This window comes from Anas platyrhynchos, chromosome 3 (assembly GCF_047663525.1).
Source record: "Anas platyrhynchos isolate ZD024472 breed Pekin duck chromosome 3, IASCAAS_PekinDuck_T2T, whole genome shotgun sequence".
Lineage (NCBI taxonomy): Eukaryota > Metazoa > Chordata > Aves > Anseriformes > Anatidae > Anas > Anas platyrhynchos.
The window spans coordinates 79193528-79212668 of NC_092589.1; the positions used below are offsets into that span (position 1 = coordinate 79193528).

At 36.4% G+C, this 19141-nt stretch overlaps 1 protein-coding gene across 11 annotated transcripts in view; it reads right to left on the minus strand.

Moving 5' to 3' along the window:
* Positions 1–19141, minus strand: part of KLHL32 (kelch like family member 32) — a 121862-nt gene that overhangs the window by 60869 nt on the left and 41852 nt on the right. For 10 of the 11 annotated variants that reach the window (XM_038177073.2, XM_038177071.2, XM_038177076.2 and 7 more), the window contains one exon: positions 9811–9918. In XM_038177073.2, the coding sequence (XP_038033001.1) occupies positions 9811–9918 (108 nt within the window). Of the gene's footprint in view, positions 1–9810; positions 9919–18074; positions 18851–19141 lie in introns of those variants that run through there. The other variant, XM_038177075.2, reaches the window with a different exon arrangement.

Here is a 19141-nt window from a genome sequence, read left to right on the forward strand (position 1 = left end):
TGTATGCTCTAACTGGTTATTTCCATATATGCTGATAAATCAGACCAAAGTAACTGACAAGTCTCCAGAATTAATATTATTCATGCCTGTAAAAATATACAGATTAGAAACACCCTTCCCATTCTGCATGGTACACCACTTCATAATTTTCCTAACCACTCTCTCCATTTTACAGAGCAAGGCTGTGAAGGCAGAGAGTGTGCATGCTGCTGGGGAAGTGCCAGAAAGGGCTTAGAAACCAAGACTGATTATCCTGTCACTTGTTCACATGAAACTCCTACTCATTTCAATTAAAATCACACACAGGCAGCAGCCAGGATAATTGGGCCTCAGCTCCTAGCCTGCTGTCTTGGGGTCAGCTTATTAGAGCATCCCTCTCAGGACACAAAGTCTTTGGGAATATAGACACCGGTCAATCTCTTTTATTAGCAAGCACATAACAAACTATCTAAACCAATATTATTTAAGGGTAACTGGTGTAGCATCCAAGAAAAATCAGAAAAAGTTGAGAAATATTAATTTTTCAAAGATATTCCATTTATTCAGAGTTTTATGCTTCTTGCGTTTCCCCTGACAACTTTGGTTTCACACCACACGAGGTCAGTCTCTCACTGTTCCAAAGGGAAGTAAAGCTTTTTTCTGATCCCTTTTCTTCTGCCCATACAATTTAGTTTTAACTCACAGTATCACAGTGTGTCTCAAACACAGTGAAATATGGAGGATGGCACACAAAAAGGAAAGACACCTATCTGTGTCTTTTGCAACTACATTTTTTTCATTTCCATCAAAACAAACATACATTTCTTCAAGCAAAAAAAAAGAAAAAACAAGTGATCCCCAACATAATGGACATTTTAGGAACAAGAAATGATTCTTGTTTATATCAAGGACATATTTACTTGACAGTGTATGGCATGCTTAAAGTTTGTGCAAATCACTATGTATTTATACTAAGTTTTAGGCAAACATACAGGTAATTTACATGCAGTGTAACAATTTCTTTACCTAGCCAGACAGACGTGTAAAGATGTTAATGCAAATAAGAATCAAGCCCACTGCTATCCAGGTTTTTGGCTGACGCTAATTAGGTTGCTATGCATGATGAGAGGTAGTTGAAGGGAAAGACAGAAACGATGTCAGTTACAAAAATATCTTCAATAGGTACATTTAGAAAATTGTGCAGCACTGTAAATTATTTTCAAGTGAGAACTCAAGGTCGGACCGACAAAACACACTGTTTTAGACCTTGCAATGTTTGTTATTCAGACATCATATACACCAAGCAACTTCTGTCACTTGAACTGATGCTGTATTACTTATTAAATGCCAGCCACTGGCTTTAGTATTGTTAAAGACACGATATGAAGAGAAACAGAACACTAAGCAGATTGCTACCTGTAAGGCATAGACAAACTATATTTAACTGTGATAGCAGTAACGTATTTTAAAGCTACAGCAATCCATTTATAACTAATACTAGTAGCATTATGAGATGAGAAGTAAGACCAGGGGAAAGGAGGATAACTGGTTACTTACTTAGAGGTGATCTGCTCAAAGTCAGCCACAAAGTTCTTTTCAAGGTGGCAGAACACTTTTTTTTTTTTTTTTTTTTTCAGTTTCTTACAGGTTTTATACGTCATGCAAGATGTATTCCACTGAGGTAACATATTCAACCTTTGTATTTTCCAAGAAAACTGAAGAAAGTCTATTTTGTCTCTTCCCATATTTCACCTTAAGTTGACCTATGTGAATTTTTATTCAATACTCCTTTGGATATAGGCAAAGATGTTAATTAACCACCAGCAAACTGATGCTGGGGAGATCCACGGGAAAACATAAAACAGTAGGCAAAGAAGGAAACAAAAATTGCAAGCCCTCCTTCTACTGAAACTGGGGCAATCCACAATTATTCCACACCTCAACTTCTATTAATACAATTACTATATTTCATTTAATCACCAGTATAGCTGTTAGTTTTCTATATAGACTGTCCAGATGAATCTTAACAGTAAATGCACATGAATACCATCATTAGTACACCACAAGTATACAGTGACTGACTCTACTCTCTGTCTAACCTCAAAACAGCTCTGAGGTCTTCAGGATGATGCTAATTAAGGAGAGGGCAACTAAGATCTACATTGGATTTGCACCTTCAAAATGAATCACAAATTATTCCTGTGGAAACTTAAAAATAGAAAATAAAAACCTAGTCCTTTTCCTTACTCCATTCTCAACCCAAGTTGTGCAGCATAATTTTAAGGCCTAAACTAGGTTGGAGTAATTTGGAACCACTGACTTCAGATAAATCTTGCAATTAACACTAGCAAAGGATGTATGACACATGCCACCTTAAGACTGGTTTCTGTGCTGTTTGTGTATTAAGATTAATTAGATGCAATTCATGTATTGCACCTGGCTGCACCTTGCAATCAAACCTCTATTCAACCCTTGTTTCTGAGAGTTAATTTTCTTTTTGTTCTCGACTTTCATCTGGCCCATTGATGCTATCCAAGGAAAAACAGCTTACACTTCTCCCTTTATACTATGGCCAGACCTTGCAGGTAGCCTCAGCAGCTTACTTTCCAAAGCCCCTGGTGTGACATACTGTTCATTTTGAAACTGATCTCCTTTGTCAAGTAACTTTTCTTCTTTAACAAAATCACTGTGTTTAAACACGAATCCTGTTCTTAGACAGTCTTTATACCATCCATCCATCATCCCACATATCCTTCAGGATTTGTGTATTATACCCAGTTCACCCCCTCTTGTGGTCAGATCCACAAATCAAGGGACAGAAGGGATGCTAAATTTGATGTTTCTTTGCAACAGAATTTTCACAACATCAAGAAAGGCATGTTACACAATTTCTTAGACCCATGTTTCTGAGAGATACTACATAAATCCATGTGGAAATGCATCCATTTATGCTTGGTTGATATAATGAGGAAAACTGTTCTTCATATGTAAGAATTAGAAACTTATACAAATGAAACCTGAGCTTCTGAAACACAATGCTGAGGTAGAAGAGGTTGATTATAATGAATCCCACTGTCACAAACACACATGGCCCTGAACAACCTCTTTATGCATCCACCCTCTGGGCAGTAGTTCTAAACCTGTAATTCATTCCTCTCCCCTGAGATTTATGTTTTTCCTTCCCAACTCACCGTGCATTCCCTCCAGACTCTGGGCAAGAATGGAGAAGATTAACTGGAATCACACATCTTGCCTCCCTCTTCCATCTGTTTTCCCTGGGACACTTCACTACACAAAGCAACTAGTGGGTGTGATTTCTTGGGCTAGGAGCAATACAAGAAGCACCATCCTTTCTCAAGGACAATGCTGGGACAACTAGTCATGTCTCACTTCCACACTGCCCAGACTAAGAACTTTCTCCTACTTTTATAATGCATTTTTATTTTTATTTTTTAATAAACAGCCAACGAGAATAAGCCTACAAAAAATTGTAGCAAAGAGGGCAGTAACAGGTGAAAGTGAGTGAGGTAGAAACCTCCCTAAGCTGTCCTTCCCAACAAACAAAACTTACAGCCTGAGGGAGAAGGTAAGGTCCTGGTTAACTACCACTTCCTGTGGAGTTTCATAGGGTTTATATCTGCAAAGAACAATTAGATCTGTTTTCTGTAAACTTCAGGCTGTTACACTGTAACAGTAAAGAAACATGTAATTTTGTGTCAGAAAATTCCAGAAAGTAAACTATATGGAATTTAACACAGGAAAAAAATAAAAAAATAAAAATAAAATTCCTGACAGCCTGATGCAAGAGAAAATTCCTTCCTGACTCCATGACTCCACTTGCAGTGATCACCATTTCAAAAGAGGCAGGTATCTAACAAAAGCACCACTTGTTTCTCCCCTCCAGAGATCATTCTGTGTGCTTCAGAGCAATCAAAAAAAAGTAACTTTTCTTTTAAAGCAATTTAGGCTGCATTTGACTCACAACCAGTTGGCACTTCTGCCTCTCTCTGCTCACTGGTGTTTTAGTTGAATTTTGTGCTCCCCACATGTTGAGAAGTGGCTGCTTCAAAAAAACGTGAGTGGGGCAAGAATGTTCCAGTGCCCTGCAGGCAACTGCCCAAAGCCTGGGCATGTAATGTTTGATAATACTCACTGCAAAACCCAGATGTCTCATTAGCCAGTGACAGAAAGAATCATGACCAGCATTTCTCTGATACATATCATAGCATTTTTCCAGAAAACTCAATGGAAGTCTGTGTTAAATACATAGCATATGAACTAGGACTCCAAGCAAATTCACTTTTTCTTTGGTGAGGTGTTTCAATACTTTGATTACTTTCAGCTCTAGAAAAGCTGCCGTGTCCATACCTTGATACCTATCCAGAGCAAATACCACAAAATGTTAAAGTTCCTTTTAAAAAACTGAATAAACTCAGTAATTATGGTCCATATTATTCTAAGCCTTTTGGACAATCTCTAACTAACTGAACTGAGACCTAGTAGCTGTTCCCTTAGTGCTAGGCACAGAAACAAGATTATCATCCTGATAGCACTGGACACTTCCTTTTTGACTTGTAAGTATCAAATTTATATTTTTGGATTTGAAATCACATTGAAAATTATGTGATATAAATAAACATTTACAATAAGACATAGTCCTGCTGTAGATAAATTTTTCAAAGATCTTGTCATGTTGTGCCTGGTAGAAAAGAGCAAGGGTATTTGTAGTCACTGGGCAGTTTAATTGAACCCTAAAATTCATTATTTATTTATTTATTTATTTATTTATTTTGCCAAAAGGCAACCGGTAGAACTGCAACACACAGGAGGCCACTTACCCAGGCAATTCACCCACTCATAGCACTGCCTTGCAACATACCTCATCCACAAGGTAGCTAGAAAGGATTAGCAGAATAAGAGGTGCTAAAATATTGACAGCCGTCTCCCCTCCATCTTAACTGAAAATGGCAAATAAAATACTGGTTAATCACTAGAAAAGCTATCACTATCAAAGGAGGGAGATTCTGATGAGAGATGAAAGCTATGATTCTATGAAGGAATCAAAGCACTTGTCAGGAGAAACAGTTGTACTTACAAATATTTATTTGCACTATTTCTTTACTACTAAGAACACCTTTCACTCTTCCACTTTTCTTGTTAAAGGATAAACTTAGCTGAAGTATTTAAGCAAAAACAAACAAAAACAGAAAAAATGTCAAAACAAAAAACAATTTCACAAAGGAGTTATAAGATAATATTTAAACTAACTGTAGGTTCATGTGTATGAATTTAAAAAAAAAAAAAAAAAAAATCACCAGATGGTACTCCTATGAATTCATGAAACCTGGTTAGTAAAGTGATATAGTGATATGGCTGTTACAGAACCACATATAAATAAAGCCATTAAATAAATAGAACTTTTGTGGATAATGTGTTAAAGTAATTGAGAGCAACCCAAGCACAAAAAATATCTGAAAACAACATGAAGTTCTACATTTGTAACTAGAATGATATATCGATATCACCTTTAATAAAGACTGTTTCTATGTTAACATTTGGTGAGTAAAAAAAAAATTGCTAATTTTTTATTTTTTTTTTTAGTATGTAAGTAACAAAAACATGAAGTCACAAAAGTAAATTAAGAGTTTAAAGACTATTTTCAAATTATTGTAAATGCAACTTTGTATGTAAATTTCAAGAAATGGGAACATTTCAACATTCTGTAGGAAGACATGAAGGGTGCATTAATCTAGGACTATCTAAGACACAGCACAAGGAACACCAAAATTTGTTTTTGGAGAAATAGCTGAAAATAAAACAGCCCTTATACTAGGGCTACCCCTCTGATTCCTTCTTTTCTCCTTTGGTAATTTAGAATAATTTTATAACTTCAAGGAGACAACTTACTTTTTACAAAAGCAAAACATGATGGTTTAGAAAATGAAAACAGAGAACAGCCAGCTAGAAAATAGGAACTGGTCGGGAGAACTATGTATTAAGCCCATTGAGGCCATTTCCCACATGGCCTTTGGAAAGTTATTTGCATCAGAGAATGAAATGATTTTTGAACAAATAAAGTAAGGTCAGTGATTACTTGATTTTGTAAAGTATTTTGAGGTCCTCAAACACAATTCTACCTAAATGCAGAATATAATTTATTACCATAGATTAAATACAGATGATAAAATTTAATTACAAAGAAGAGAGATCCGAGTCTGCAAAGCATTTTGGTATACATAGAACTCTAACTGTGTATTTGTATTTTTGTTGAATTACAATCATAATCACCTACTGCAAATTAAAGCCAATGTTCTCACATGATTTTTCTCTCCACTGCTCCTGTCATGTGACTCAAAAGATGGTGTCACCTAAATAAAACATTAAAAAAAAAAAAAAAAAAAAGATGTAGTTTGCTAGACCTGAATATGAGGAGGAATGCAAGAATCTCATCCAAAATGAGGAGTCTCAGAATTTCAGTTCAAGCCACTTATTCAGTCGCACTAGACTTATATTTCCTAAGATTATTTTCAGCACTGAAACTTTTCAGAGGCCCAGAGATGGATGGTCTTCTGATCAAAAGCAGAAGACAAGCGATTCACCATCCAGCTAAAACAGCTTAATGATGAGTTATCCCATTCCTCCAAGTTAGATTATGCCTCGTGGTAACAAAAGAGTTAAAATAAAAATCAAAAACAAACAAACAAACAAAAAGTCAAGAAGAGCAGACAACAGCGTCCACAATTCTTTAACCCATTAGTTAGATAGATGCTCTTAGATAGATGGAATTCTGAACTCCAAGCCCTGCCCCAAGAGCTGTTTCATATCTAATACATTTCTGTTTTGATTATATCTCATCTACCTCCATTCCAACACACATTGTGTGAGAAGCAAGGGTGAGTAATCCAATTACTGAGATTGCTACCACTTTGAAGTATGAGAGAATGACCCTAAAGCCCTTTTATGAAGAAAGGACAGAGACAACTACAAAAGGAAAAGAGTTGTATCACTGAATTGTGAATATGTGGTGGAGTACATGGTAAAATGCTTGATCCAATAGGGAATATATTTAAGACACACTTTTCTTCAAACTTCAGTATTTCTTAATTTTTCAGCCTCACCCCAGAAGACTGAAGGAACTATCCATTAGACTACATTACAGTCTGTCACAAAAGCTTTCTTCTTTTCAGGCAATGTAGATTCAACTCCTTCTAAGAAAAAGGGGCTAAGTAAGCCCCTTTCCTTCATTAGGACATTATGGGCATGAAGTAAGAGCACCAAAAAATGATCACGATCCTGCATTAGGAAAGACAGTTAGGACAGTCACATGTATTTCCAAAAGAAAAATCATGCCTGTAAATCCTGACAAGAACCTGGAATCTCATCTTTGTAGGCATTGGATTTGGGCACTGTGGATTTGCAAGAGAAAATGAACCAGATTTGAGGTTCCTCTCTCTCTTGGTGCAGAAAACAAGAAACCTCAGCATCCTCAAATTCATTATGGAATAAGAAACCATTGGCTGCATATCATAACACTGACTCACTAAATAAAACTTTTGCCTTGATCTTTTGCAGTCACATATAATGCTCTGGGAAGAGCCTGTCAAAGGGAAAATACCCCTCCAAAGAAGCCTACTGTATGCCTGTTTTAAGCAGATTGGCTGCTGAACAGCTGAGTAAGAAGAAAGGTCACTTTTGCAAAGATTTCATTATTAGAGAACTACTGAGAGTCTAGCTGCATAAAACATGCTAATGAAATTGTATCCGTTTTTTGTCTCAACTTTACTCTTGAGAAAAAACAGATAGAGCAACATCGCATTCTGCTACTATTCCTTTTGTTAGTTTTTATGCATTTCTATATCAACATTTCTTTTTTGTTATATGACAAGGGACCATAGTAATGCATTAATTCAGTTGGAATTCTTATATTATTTAAATCTAACTTCAGACTTATTACAATCTTTTCTTCTATTGAAAAATCAATTTTCCCTTAAAAGCAAAAGATTTACAACAGTTATTACAATAAGGCACTGTCTGCCTCAGTACACAGGATGATAACATCAGTAATTTAAGTCCACAGTCACATTTCAAATAATAAAAAAAATAATTCAAGGATATAAGAGATGGATATCAGATTGCAATATCACGCTAAAAATTTAATTTCTTAATGTTGATAATTTTAAACACCTGTAGGCATCAAATATTGCTATAATGCAATATTGAATATTTCCACCAGATGTCTCCAATACACTATTTTATACAGAAGGTTACATTTCCATTAAAACATGTTCAAATTGAATGTAGGTTTAGCAAAATACTAAGGATCAAGGATAGAAGACACATATTATTTACTAGGCAGCTGGGGATACTATCCCAGCAGCAAGGTGGGGTGGATTGTTGGCTTACAGAAAACAAAACTGTCCTTTTGTGGTTCCTAACCTATTTTACACAGGTTTACTTAAGTTTCAATTTCACCAAACAGTAGGGGAGCATACTTCTATTCACAGCACACAGAAATGGTCAGATACAAGTCCGTTACAACCCATCCTTTCAAAATTGGCTTTAGAAAGTGTATTTTGAATACTTCCATTTAGCAATAAGACTTCTCTTTTCAGAATAAGAGTCTCAAATAACTTTGAGCATGGTACAGTACAGGTGCTCAACAGCACAGGAAACATTCACCTTTACCTATCAATACTTTCAAGTGAAAGAACACAAAACATAGATGACAAGCCATACACTGATACCTTCAGCCAATTCAGAAACATGGTATGGTATCTTTCTGTTTTTCTCTCTCTCTCTTTCTTTCACTCTCTTTTTAATATCAAAGGGAAAGATCTGAATAAGTTGTGTTTTCCATAATAGCAGAAACAAGAGAATTTCAAGGGTTAATCTCTAAGGCCAATTGTAAACTATTAAGTGTTTTTTGGTAAAACATAATAAATCCCTTATTTCTATTTAATTCCCTTTGAAATAAATTAAGGCCCCATACTCATACCATAGTACAACCCAGCAATTCTTCTTAAATATAGATTTAAGCTTTTCTTTTCAAAATTAACTAATAAATTCAATCATTGTAGCAATAATTCCAGAAATCATGTGTTTATCTAGAACAAGAGTACAAAGCAAAAACATTGTATCTCCAAGCTGGGTGTAAGAAGTTCTCAACTCACTGAACTGATATGGCATCATATAGCAATGCTGACCCGGTATGCAGTGCATAGTCATGGCAGGACACATACATGTTCTCTTTGTGCTGTTTTGTTCTGTTCTGTTTTGGAGGGGGGAAGGGGCAATAGCGGTGGAAACAGGAGTATCATTTCACATTCTCCAATTCTCCAAAGTTTTGTTTTGACTTATACACTAGTAACATGCTATCATAAAACATGGAAAACAAACAAACAAACAAACAAAAAAACAAAACAAAACAAAACAAAACAAAAAAAACATTACCTATAAGCATTTACAAAGACACTTGGACTGCATCTGCCCCAAAAGTAACATTTTCCCTCAATTATAATTTTTCAAGCTCAGCAATAGTTTATAAATATTTATTTTTAGAAAAGCACCTAGTGTGTTTTTCCTCTCTTATTCAGCAGATAGATCAACTTACATTAATTTTTATGAACAACCAGACCACCATAAAAGGGGGGCCACCAACCAGCACCCCAGCCACCCCCCCACACACACAGCAGTAATTAAAATAAGAACTGTTGAACCAAAAGACCTTGTACTGGGCAGTGTGAATAATTTCTTGCAGTTCTTTAAGGGTGACCTGTTTTTATTGCAAATTGCTTTAACTTCTCTCTCTCAGTTAGAAGAACTGTACAGTACCTGTCCAGTATATGCAAAGTCCAGGGCTTGTTTTAAACCTAGGCTTGTGACACCATGTAAATTCACCTCATCAGCTTCACTTTCAACCATGCAGAGACTGAACATTGCCTAGGAAAAGAAAAGAAAAGTTATTAAGAATTAAAAATAACCCCAGTGAAGGTCCAGGAAGAACAGGACTCATTTTTCTATCTTCACTAACTCTTGTATTTCCTTGAAAAAGAATTCTAAATAGCAACTGACTTGTGAGTTAGAGTGAGATCTATCACAAGCTTTCAATACTTCCCCATAGCAATCAATATTGCAAGAGTCCTCTTATCAATAAATAAATACAGAAATTTATTCTGAAAAAAATGAAACAAATCACTTGGGCCCATGAATATATTCTTCCTAAGCAATTTAGGTGAAATCAATGGGAACAGTCACACAATAAAGTATTGTTCAATAAAAATAACAGAAAAATGGACTTAGGAAAAAAAATCCCTACAAACACCACTAACTAAAAATTATTATTATGAATAGTATCATTATATATAGGAAGGACAGTAAACTATACACAATTACTTGTATAGGACAAAGAGGCAATTAAGACATTTAAAAAAAATAAAATAATAATGCTCTCCAAGTACCACCTCGGACTGAAATGTGAACAATAAAATACTGAAGTTATTGAAAGAGGAGTAAAGATATAGTTTTAGGTGACTGCATCTCCAACTTCCCTTTACTTTTTATTCACCCAGTTTCTCAGACCACATTAAACCCATAAACCCTACACTGACAATGAGTACAGTTATATTGGACTTACCTATAAGTAAAGATGAGAAGGGCAGCTGTCCCTTCATCCACTCTTACTTTCCAGGTCATCAGCCTTCAGTGCCTCCCTGCACTGAAGCAACCCTACTCAATCTCTGGATCCCTGTAGGAATCTTTTTCTTCCCATCCCTGTTAAGCTTAAATTCCCATCTTTGCCCCATGTTCTTCCCTGCCAGCCTGCACTCCTTTTGCACTTCCCTAATTATCACTCCTTCCCTCCTCTTGTCACTCCCATTCCCCAGTCCAATGCTCTTCCAGAAATGCAACCTTCACTTCTGCTACTCTCCCACACATTTAACAAGATATACCATTCTCAGTCTTTTGACAGTAAACTGTGAACAAATAAATTAAACAGTTTTACCGTCTGTCATTGCTAGAGTCTAAACTTAGCCCCAGTTTCGTGTAAAGCTGTTAATACTCCTACATAGGCTAGCATACCACCTCGGAGAACTCCACTAAAGAAGCACTTGTTATGAATTATATATGTTCCTCTACTTTTGTGGCTACTCTAGCTGATACCTGCAGAAGCTGAGGCAGCCAGCAAGCAGACTGGATTTCCAGTCTATCCACCAACCACTGCTGAGTTTAAAGTTAAAAATAAGCCCTATCCTCTCCAAGTTTATCACATGGCATTCACATAGACTCAGGAAGCTTCTTTCAAGAACTGAGAGTTTCAGAAGAAATAACTTATTTGCAAGTTAGCCTTTTCATCATTAAAATACCATCATTTGAAATAAATCTGTTGCCTGGAAGTCAGCCAGAATAAGCATGGATGACATTTATCACATGGCCAGTCCTTGTCTTTTTGCAGTTCTCATTGAAATACAGTGATATCAGGGCTCCTTCCAGAAACGTCAGATAGTTGAAAAGGTTTATGACACTAATGTAAGACACAGCCGTGAAACAGACAGATGCATATATGAAATATATATATATATATAACAAGTTCAGATGCTTTTCTAATTCCTTTAAACATGTAATCATGGTTGGACATTTTGCTGTCATTTAGATGTATCAAGTGAATTCTAATAGCTACTGTGAGGCTTCAGGGCTTTCCAGGAGCTGCAAAAAAACCATCAGCCATCTGCTCCTTGTAAAAGCAGACCTCCAGTTTGTGTCTGGAAGAGAGAACTTGAAGCCAAAATGCAGCACCAGTTGAAAACTAGCCACACAACAAACAGGGGCAGAACCCTGCCCTGTGTCCGAGACCCTTAAACAGTTTTTGGGATGCAGTGCCTTCCAGCATATCTGAAAATAATGCTTCATTTGCATTTGTTAATTGCATAGGGACAATACCAACAACCCTCAGTTTCATCTAAAGACATCCTCCACATACTGGACTGCCTCAATGGAAAAATAAAGAAAATACTGATTTACTAATGCTTATCCCCAGGGTTTTGGAAAGAGCTACAGCAAATCAAATATAAATGCGAGTCTACTCTGAATATAGCTACTGGAATCCTTCCTAGTCCTCAAGTTTACAACTGTTCCAGTGTGCCTCTTCCAACTTCCATCTTATTTTTCTTTTTAGATAGTGTAACCTTGTAACTCTTTCCTATTACAAATTTCTCCCTTAAATTAAACCCAGGATGTTGCTCTTTGAACAATAGGTGTTATGTTTATGATCATCAGTAGTGTGCTGTAATGGAGTGGATTTGTAGAACAATTATGTTCCTTCTAAGAACCTGAGTTCATGGCAAATGTTTTTTTTTGTTTGTTTGTTTTTTGTTTTTTTGAGGATTTACATCAGATTAACCATTGTCTGGTACCCAACATCACCTGTACCATGACGGTTTAGTTTCATCCAAGAGTAATTAACAGGGACAACAAAAAGAACTTTACAAGTGAATTTCTGGTCCAGGTTAATATGCTGATATGGATATATCCACAAGCATAGCTTTTCAAGGTCATAACTCCCATTTCCATTGTATTTAAAGGTTCAACTTTAAGATATTAAAAAAAGAAAAAAAACAAAACAAACAAAAAACCAAAAAAACATACACTAAGAGCTCTTCCTGAAGTTCAGTAATTGAGATGTTCATCTGGTTAAGATGTTCTTCCAGTTCACATTTAATTGTATGTTCAAATTTGCACCCACTCTGGATTATTTAACATGCACGTTTAAAGCTGTTGTTGGAGCTACTAATATCACATGCTTGAGTGTTGAAAAAGATATTATCTACAAACACATTCGGTTAAGTGTATGACCTGTGATGTGGCACCAGCTATCCAGAGACTATATGTAATACATTGTCAACATACTCAATAGGTAGTTTTTCCAGATATTTTCTGCTTGGCTTTACTGGGGGTGCTTGGTGAATGTTGTGAGACAGAAATGTTTCTAACACTTAAACTTGTTTTACTTTGAGTAGGGAAATATTTCAGTGGCCGATTGGAAGGGCTGCATATCTGTTTCCTAAATTATCTGTTACAATATGGTAAAATGGAGTAACTACAGAATTTCCTACACTATTAGGCATAAAGAGATTCACTGTTGGGCATAATTACCACAGCATAAATCATGCTCTCACCAAAAAGGATAAACTTCACATAGTAAAGTGACTTTAAATCAGAGTATATGACAACTAGGAGTGCAATGCAAGACTTGAGACAAAAAAAAAAAAAAAAAAACAAACACCAGATAGCTAAAAAAGGAATATTTATTGTCATTTTAGCTACACTAAGCCTTTCATAAGTATTTGTTAAGCACAAGCATGTTACCAGTAGTTTTGTGTTGTGTTACTACTCACAAGTGTCATGGTTAGGAGTTCTGATATTTTTCATTAAAATATGGGTTTTTCCATGAAAATAAATAGAATGTTTTCTAAGCACCACACCAACAAACAATTATTTTCATATAGTCAGATTTATACACTCCATATGCTTTGATGTGTTATAAATGTGTCCTTAAGCTTTTGAATGTACGGTTACAAAGTATATCCTGCCTTGGAGAAATCAGGAAAAGTGTTCAAATTCTTGCGCAACAGTGAATTTACACTAACGTTAATAATGCTGTACCGAACATTTCATGCATCAGCTGTTGCTAATTCTATTAAGTAGCAATTTGACCAGCTAGCACAGAGAAGTGTTGTGGCAGGTCATGTTTTGATTTAATCTGTAAGACTGGAACACAAAAGCAATGGCAACACTACATAGTTTAAAAAAGTTAATGAATGTTAAATAATGTGAAGTACACAAGCTAGATGGGAAGAGCGCTGCTACATGTTTTTTTTGACAGATTGTCTACAACTGGTGGTCAACATACATCTGGACTGGAACCAAAAGAAAAAAAAAATCATTCACATTTATTTTTGCTAAAATATATTCCAAACTTCAGAAATATCTTGAGTATTCTAAAACTCTTTAAAAGCTCTTCTACTAAGAATGCCTTTTGCACTGACGCCATCGGAAGTGAAACAATTGTGTCACTGTATGCATAGGTACTTCCCTCGCTATGAAAACAAACTCGTCATCTCAGATATTCATTACTAAATACACTTTTTTTGGATAATACTCCTTTGTCACACCAACTCCTGAATATAGAGGATAAAGTCTAACAACACAATGTGTCTACACATCTCTTGTGGGGTAGACTTGCACGCCTTCCCTGCACCAAGCTCCCTCATGAAGTGCCTATCAAAAGCCTACAAGTGCTCGGCAATGCAAGACCCTGCATGCTCTGCTTTCTCTGGCTGTACTACAGCAAATACCTGAACATGAGAATCATCTAAAGAGCATGGTAACTAATAAAGTTTCTATTCTGATCAAAGACTGAATGTCTCACAATGGGATAAGCTTTCAGGTACAGAGAAACACTTACATAAATCTCATCTGTAGACAAGGAATCACTTCAGTGATGAACTAATACAGGTTTTCATTGTAGTCTTAGTAGATTTACATTTACAAACTATTCTACAGTACCACAGCAAGTCTAGCACGGTCCTTACACATGGCTTATTACTACGCCTAAAGTAGTAAACTCAAGGGGATGCGGCCATACTGTCAGAGGGACCAAGGTGCAATTGCCCGCCATGCCTCACGAACACAGCCTCCAGTGCGGCTCTGTCCCCTGCCAGCCAGAGCTCTCTGAGGCAATGGCCAGGCCACAGCCCACGGGGTAGCTCAAGCCATGGCTGTTACAAAGGGATAAGACCAAGATGTTTGCAGAGGGGAGAAGGTTTAGTCACAAGGACCTGAGCCACGCTTCACCAGTTGTGTTTACAGACAGAAAACAATCCTTTATCCATCTAATGTACTAGCACAGGCAGTCTGATAGAGCTGAGTGCTATCAGAACTGTAGCTGCCAGTAAGCCACAGGGCTGCAGCTTTATGTGCCATCTGCTACACAGAGCTCATTTTCTCTCACGGCAACCCTCTAAGTATTCTCTGGAAGTTTTTGACATTCAGTATCATTTATTTTTCAGGGAGCAACGCCAAAGCATTTAACTGCAAGATAAGGTCTGCAATGGTCTTCAGACAGTCCACATTTGGCTGAACTGAATTATCCACCAGGAAAGTAGTCTCCTACACAGGAGAACTGAACTCTGCTTGATGATCCTTGGTGTCCTTACCAGCAGGCAAATTTCCTTCTCAGCCTGACAGTTTAAAGGTTTAATCTGGCATGAAAAAAAATCTGCTCAACCATTGGCAGAATTTGAGCTTAGAAACCCAGTCTTTAATTCAGGCTGCTGTACTTGATTGCTATGTTTTTAACTGTAGAAATACATTGGTCATTAAATTCTGGCTTCTCCAATACCTAGAGTATGAGTTATGGTTGGGCTGTCAAACTCAGATTTCAGATATATCTCTGAAAATGCTCTGAAGTTCTCTGCACTTAAATAGATCCATCAGTCCTTCTTTTAATGCAATGCTAGTAGACTACTCTATTTTTCTCTCAGTTACATTAAAAACAAGGCAATAAGAAAAACATCTCAGGTAGTTGTACAAGTGACAGACAAGAAAAATAATGATATATAAAATCATTGGACAAGTGTGTAATTCAAAATCAAACTTACCAGAAAATTTACCAAATTTGGCTAAACATGAAATGTTAATTATTATAAGTTATTCACATAATTCAACAATGCTAATGTTTCATACTTTCCTTTAAAATACCTCTGCTTGGACAAAATAAAACCTTATTTGAAAATGCTTTTTTTCCTCCAAGATGGTCACGAATGTGGGCAGCATCCAAATTGCCAGTATGTCAACTTCAGTTCCCTTTTTTACAACAAAGCCTACTGATTAGAGGACCCATCTTTTCTTCAAGTTCTCTTAAATATACAGGTCTTTCTCTGATATCCAATCAGTCAATGACAGAACATTGTGGAAAATAAAGCGATTGCTTAAATTCTTCTTTCTTTAGTCAAGATTTTAATTAACTAAATGAATTCCCCAAAATAAGAGTGAAGATAATCCTTCTGCCATTCTGTGACAAGTGCTCTAGAACTCAGGGATCAGCATATACCCACCCAGTCACAAATGTTTCCACCTGCGATCACATCTGTTTAAGAAGCTACAAACCCATTTCTGTGAATGAGATGAACCCATTTCTGTGAAGCAGGCAGAAATTAGCTGTAAAAAGAGAAAGAGGGGAGGAAACAACCCTCAGTTCTTCTAATCTAGGCCTGAAACAGAATCCAAGCTAGCGAACTTCTGACAGGAAAATGAAAATGAAAATGAAAATGAAAATGAAAATGAAAATGAAAATGAAGGGCAGAATCCTTGGGTAAAAATAATCAAACCGTATTTGACAAAAGCATCTGACTTTGGAAAATTTAGCTTTGAAGAGGCAAGTTGGTGCGCCTTCAATACACAGCACCTTGCAGTTTCACTGGTTTGCCCTCAGCAGCCAAAGGCACCTTTACAGAGCTGTTTACATAGAACACAAAATAAGACAAGAGTTCAACACTGAATGCAACACAATAACAGGTACAGATGTGATCAGATCTGATGTAACTGGGCAGAACAGCCTGAGTAAATGATGCACAGTTGTTGGGTCTAACTTCCCATGCTCAGCTTTTGCAGCTGCTTAGATTTTAAAAATCTAAAATGCAAGATGGGTGTGAAACACCACCAAATCAGAATTGTAATGTATACTTACTTTAACAGTAATAAATTAGACAAAAAATGCCTAGATCCATTGATTTTTTAATCAGTCATGCAGCTCTGCAACAACAGGTACAGACTCCTTCACAAAATACAACTTCAGAAATACAGAAACATGAAAAGAATATTCAAAATCCCCCAAATAAAAATTGCTCACTGTCAGAAAGAGTGAGGTACAAAATTGCTCCTTGCCTTCGAGTCATTTTCTTACTTACTCAGATGATCCATATCTGTGACAGTAATGAGCTTGTCCCCATTTGTACACATCAATCTTATAGCCTTGGCAGGCTTAGCAAGCAGTACATCGTCACAAAACAACTTAATCATGCCGTACAATATTTTACACAAGTAAACACTTTCAGTGAATTCCATGCATCTCAGCGTCCTTTTAAAGGACAGAAACAGAATTATAAAACATACACAGTCTTAGGAGAGAAGTAAACAAATATAAAAAGAACAAATTGTTATACAGGAAAAGAATGGTGACCAAAACTTTACATGACTTATTACTACTGACTTAGGTAGAGACAAAGTGGAATTCTTGAGCTTTTATAAGCTTTCTGCTGGGAGTTTAATATATACATACATGTATAATTTGAACACTGATACAAGTTCAAATAAATTACAGGAATATATTTGAAAGACATTGAAAACCATTAGGTGCTAATTTAAATCTGCAGAAAACCTGTTTAACATTTAAAAAGTGTTTAAAGGAAAGTAAAAAAGTCATTAAATGAGCAATGATATGCTGCATAAATACTAGATAGAAAGAAAACTGGTAAAATACTGGAAACTTGAGAGAATAGGAGAACAAATTGTCATTGGGGCTTGTAATAATATTATGTAAAGATAGCCAGCTGTATAACAAAATTGAGTGAAAGTGTTTTGTGGATAATCGATAGATAGAAATAGGTATGTTTAGACACCCAGCTACAGGACTTAGTGTGATGAAATATCTTACTATCCTTTTATATTGTGGAGCCCAGAACGACACACAATATTCATGGTGAGGTTATATCAAATATCCTTTCTACTCTGTAACTGTAGAGGAAGCCTGAACACTTAGCTTAGCCTAGATACCTAAAATAGGTGAAAACTTTAATCCTAAGTAATGGGTTGACTGAACTGAGGAATGAAAGTTGAAGAGACAGAAGTTAATTGCTTCCTTTCATTATATTCATCTTTAGAATTTCTTCTGGTTTCTTAAGATGAGTATTTCTGGAATGAAAACTACAAACCATAACAGCAAGGAGAAATGAAAAATGTTTTCACCTTTAAGTGAGTTTCATGTGACAAATTATATGTACATAATTATATATAAAGAACCTGAGTTCTCTTTCACTTACCTGAATTCGTGTAAAGTCATTTCTAGTTCAAAAGCCTTAGGGGTAAGTAGCTCTTTAAAAATAGTTGCAGACTGCCAATTATGACAGGCTGAATCCATACATAATGCCTTCCGTTTCCCTACCTTGACCTTCTTATGCTTATCCCTTGTTTCAGCTACATCAGCCCCAACCAACTTTTGTGATACATTCTAAATGTGAGATGAGCAAATGAACGTCTAAATTGCTGCCTTCGAGAAATACCCTGGCTCTTCCAGGAATAAAGTACACTGTTCCATTGCATAGCGATAACCTCTAAAATATATCAAAGCTCCTTCAGCAAGAATATGAAGTGACTGAAATCTTTATTTTTCTTTGATTCATCTCTAAAATGCAACTTAAAATAAACCCAAGCTTTCAAAATAATAGAGAGTAAACTGAGCTAATCTACAGTAATGCCCCCCCCCAAAAAAGAGCATTTCCATCCTGCATTTTGCTTTTGTTTTTATCAAAACTTTGTTTTGATAACTATCAGCAACCCTAGTTCTATGCTGAAGCTGAAGAAAACTTGGATCCCCCCACTAACACATAGCTCTGAACTGCACAAACTCTCACTCAACCATGGTGTTATCAGTCAGGCAGCAAACACAGTAATCCCGGGATACATCAGAAACATCTGAATTAGAAGCTGCATTCCCATGGTGTTTATAGGGTTTCAGCAACGCCAGGCTTGCTTCACACAGCTCAATACAAGTATCTCCCACTCAGTTTACTGTTATCTTTCATCCTTGACTCTAACTGGCAGTTAGAGCTTTTGCAACTGAAGTACCAGAGCCTGCCTTTACCTTCAGCTGTTGCTCTTGTGTCCAGAAATCTGACGTACGCTCTACTATAAAGGGTATACCCATTTGCTGCACTTCCTCACAATCACAACCAGATAGCGAGAGTGGAAAGTTGGCACAGAGTGAACTAGCATTCTTGTAGTTCCTTTCATTGCAACACACTCAAAAGAGATGAACACAGAGGACGTCAAGATGAACTAGCAACGAGTTAGCCTCTGTGCACATGAGCTTACTCATCTCTTAAGTACA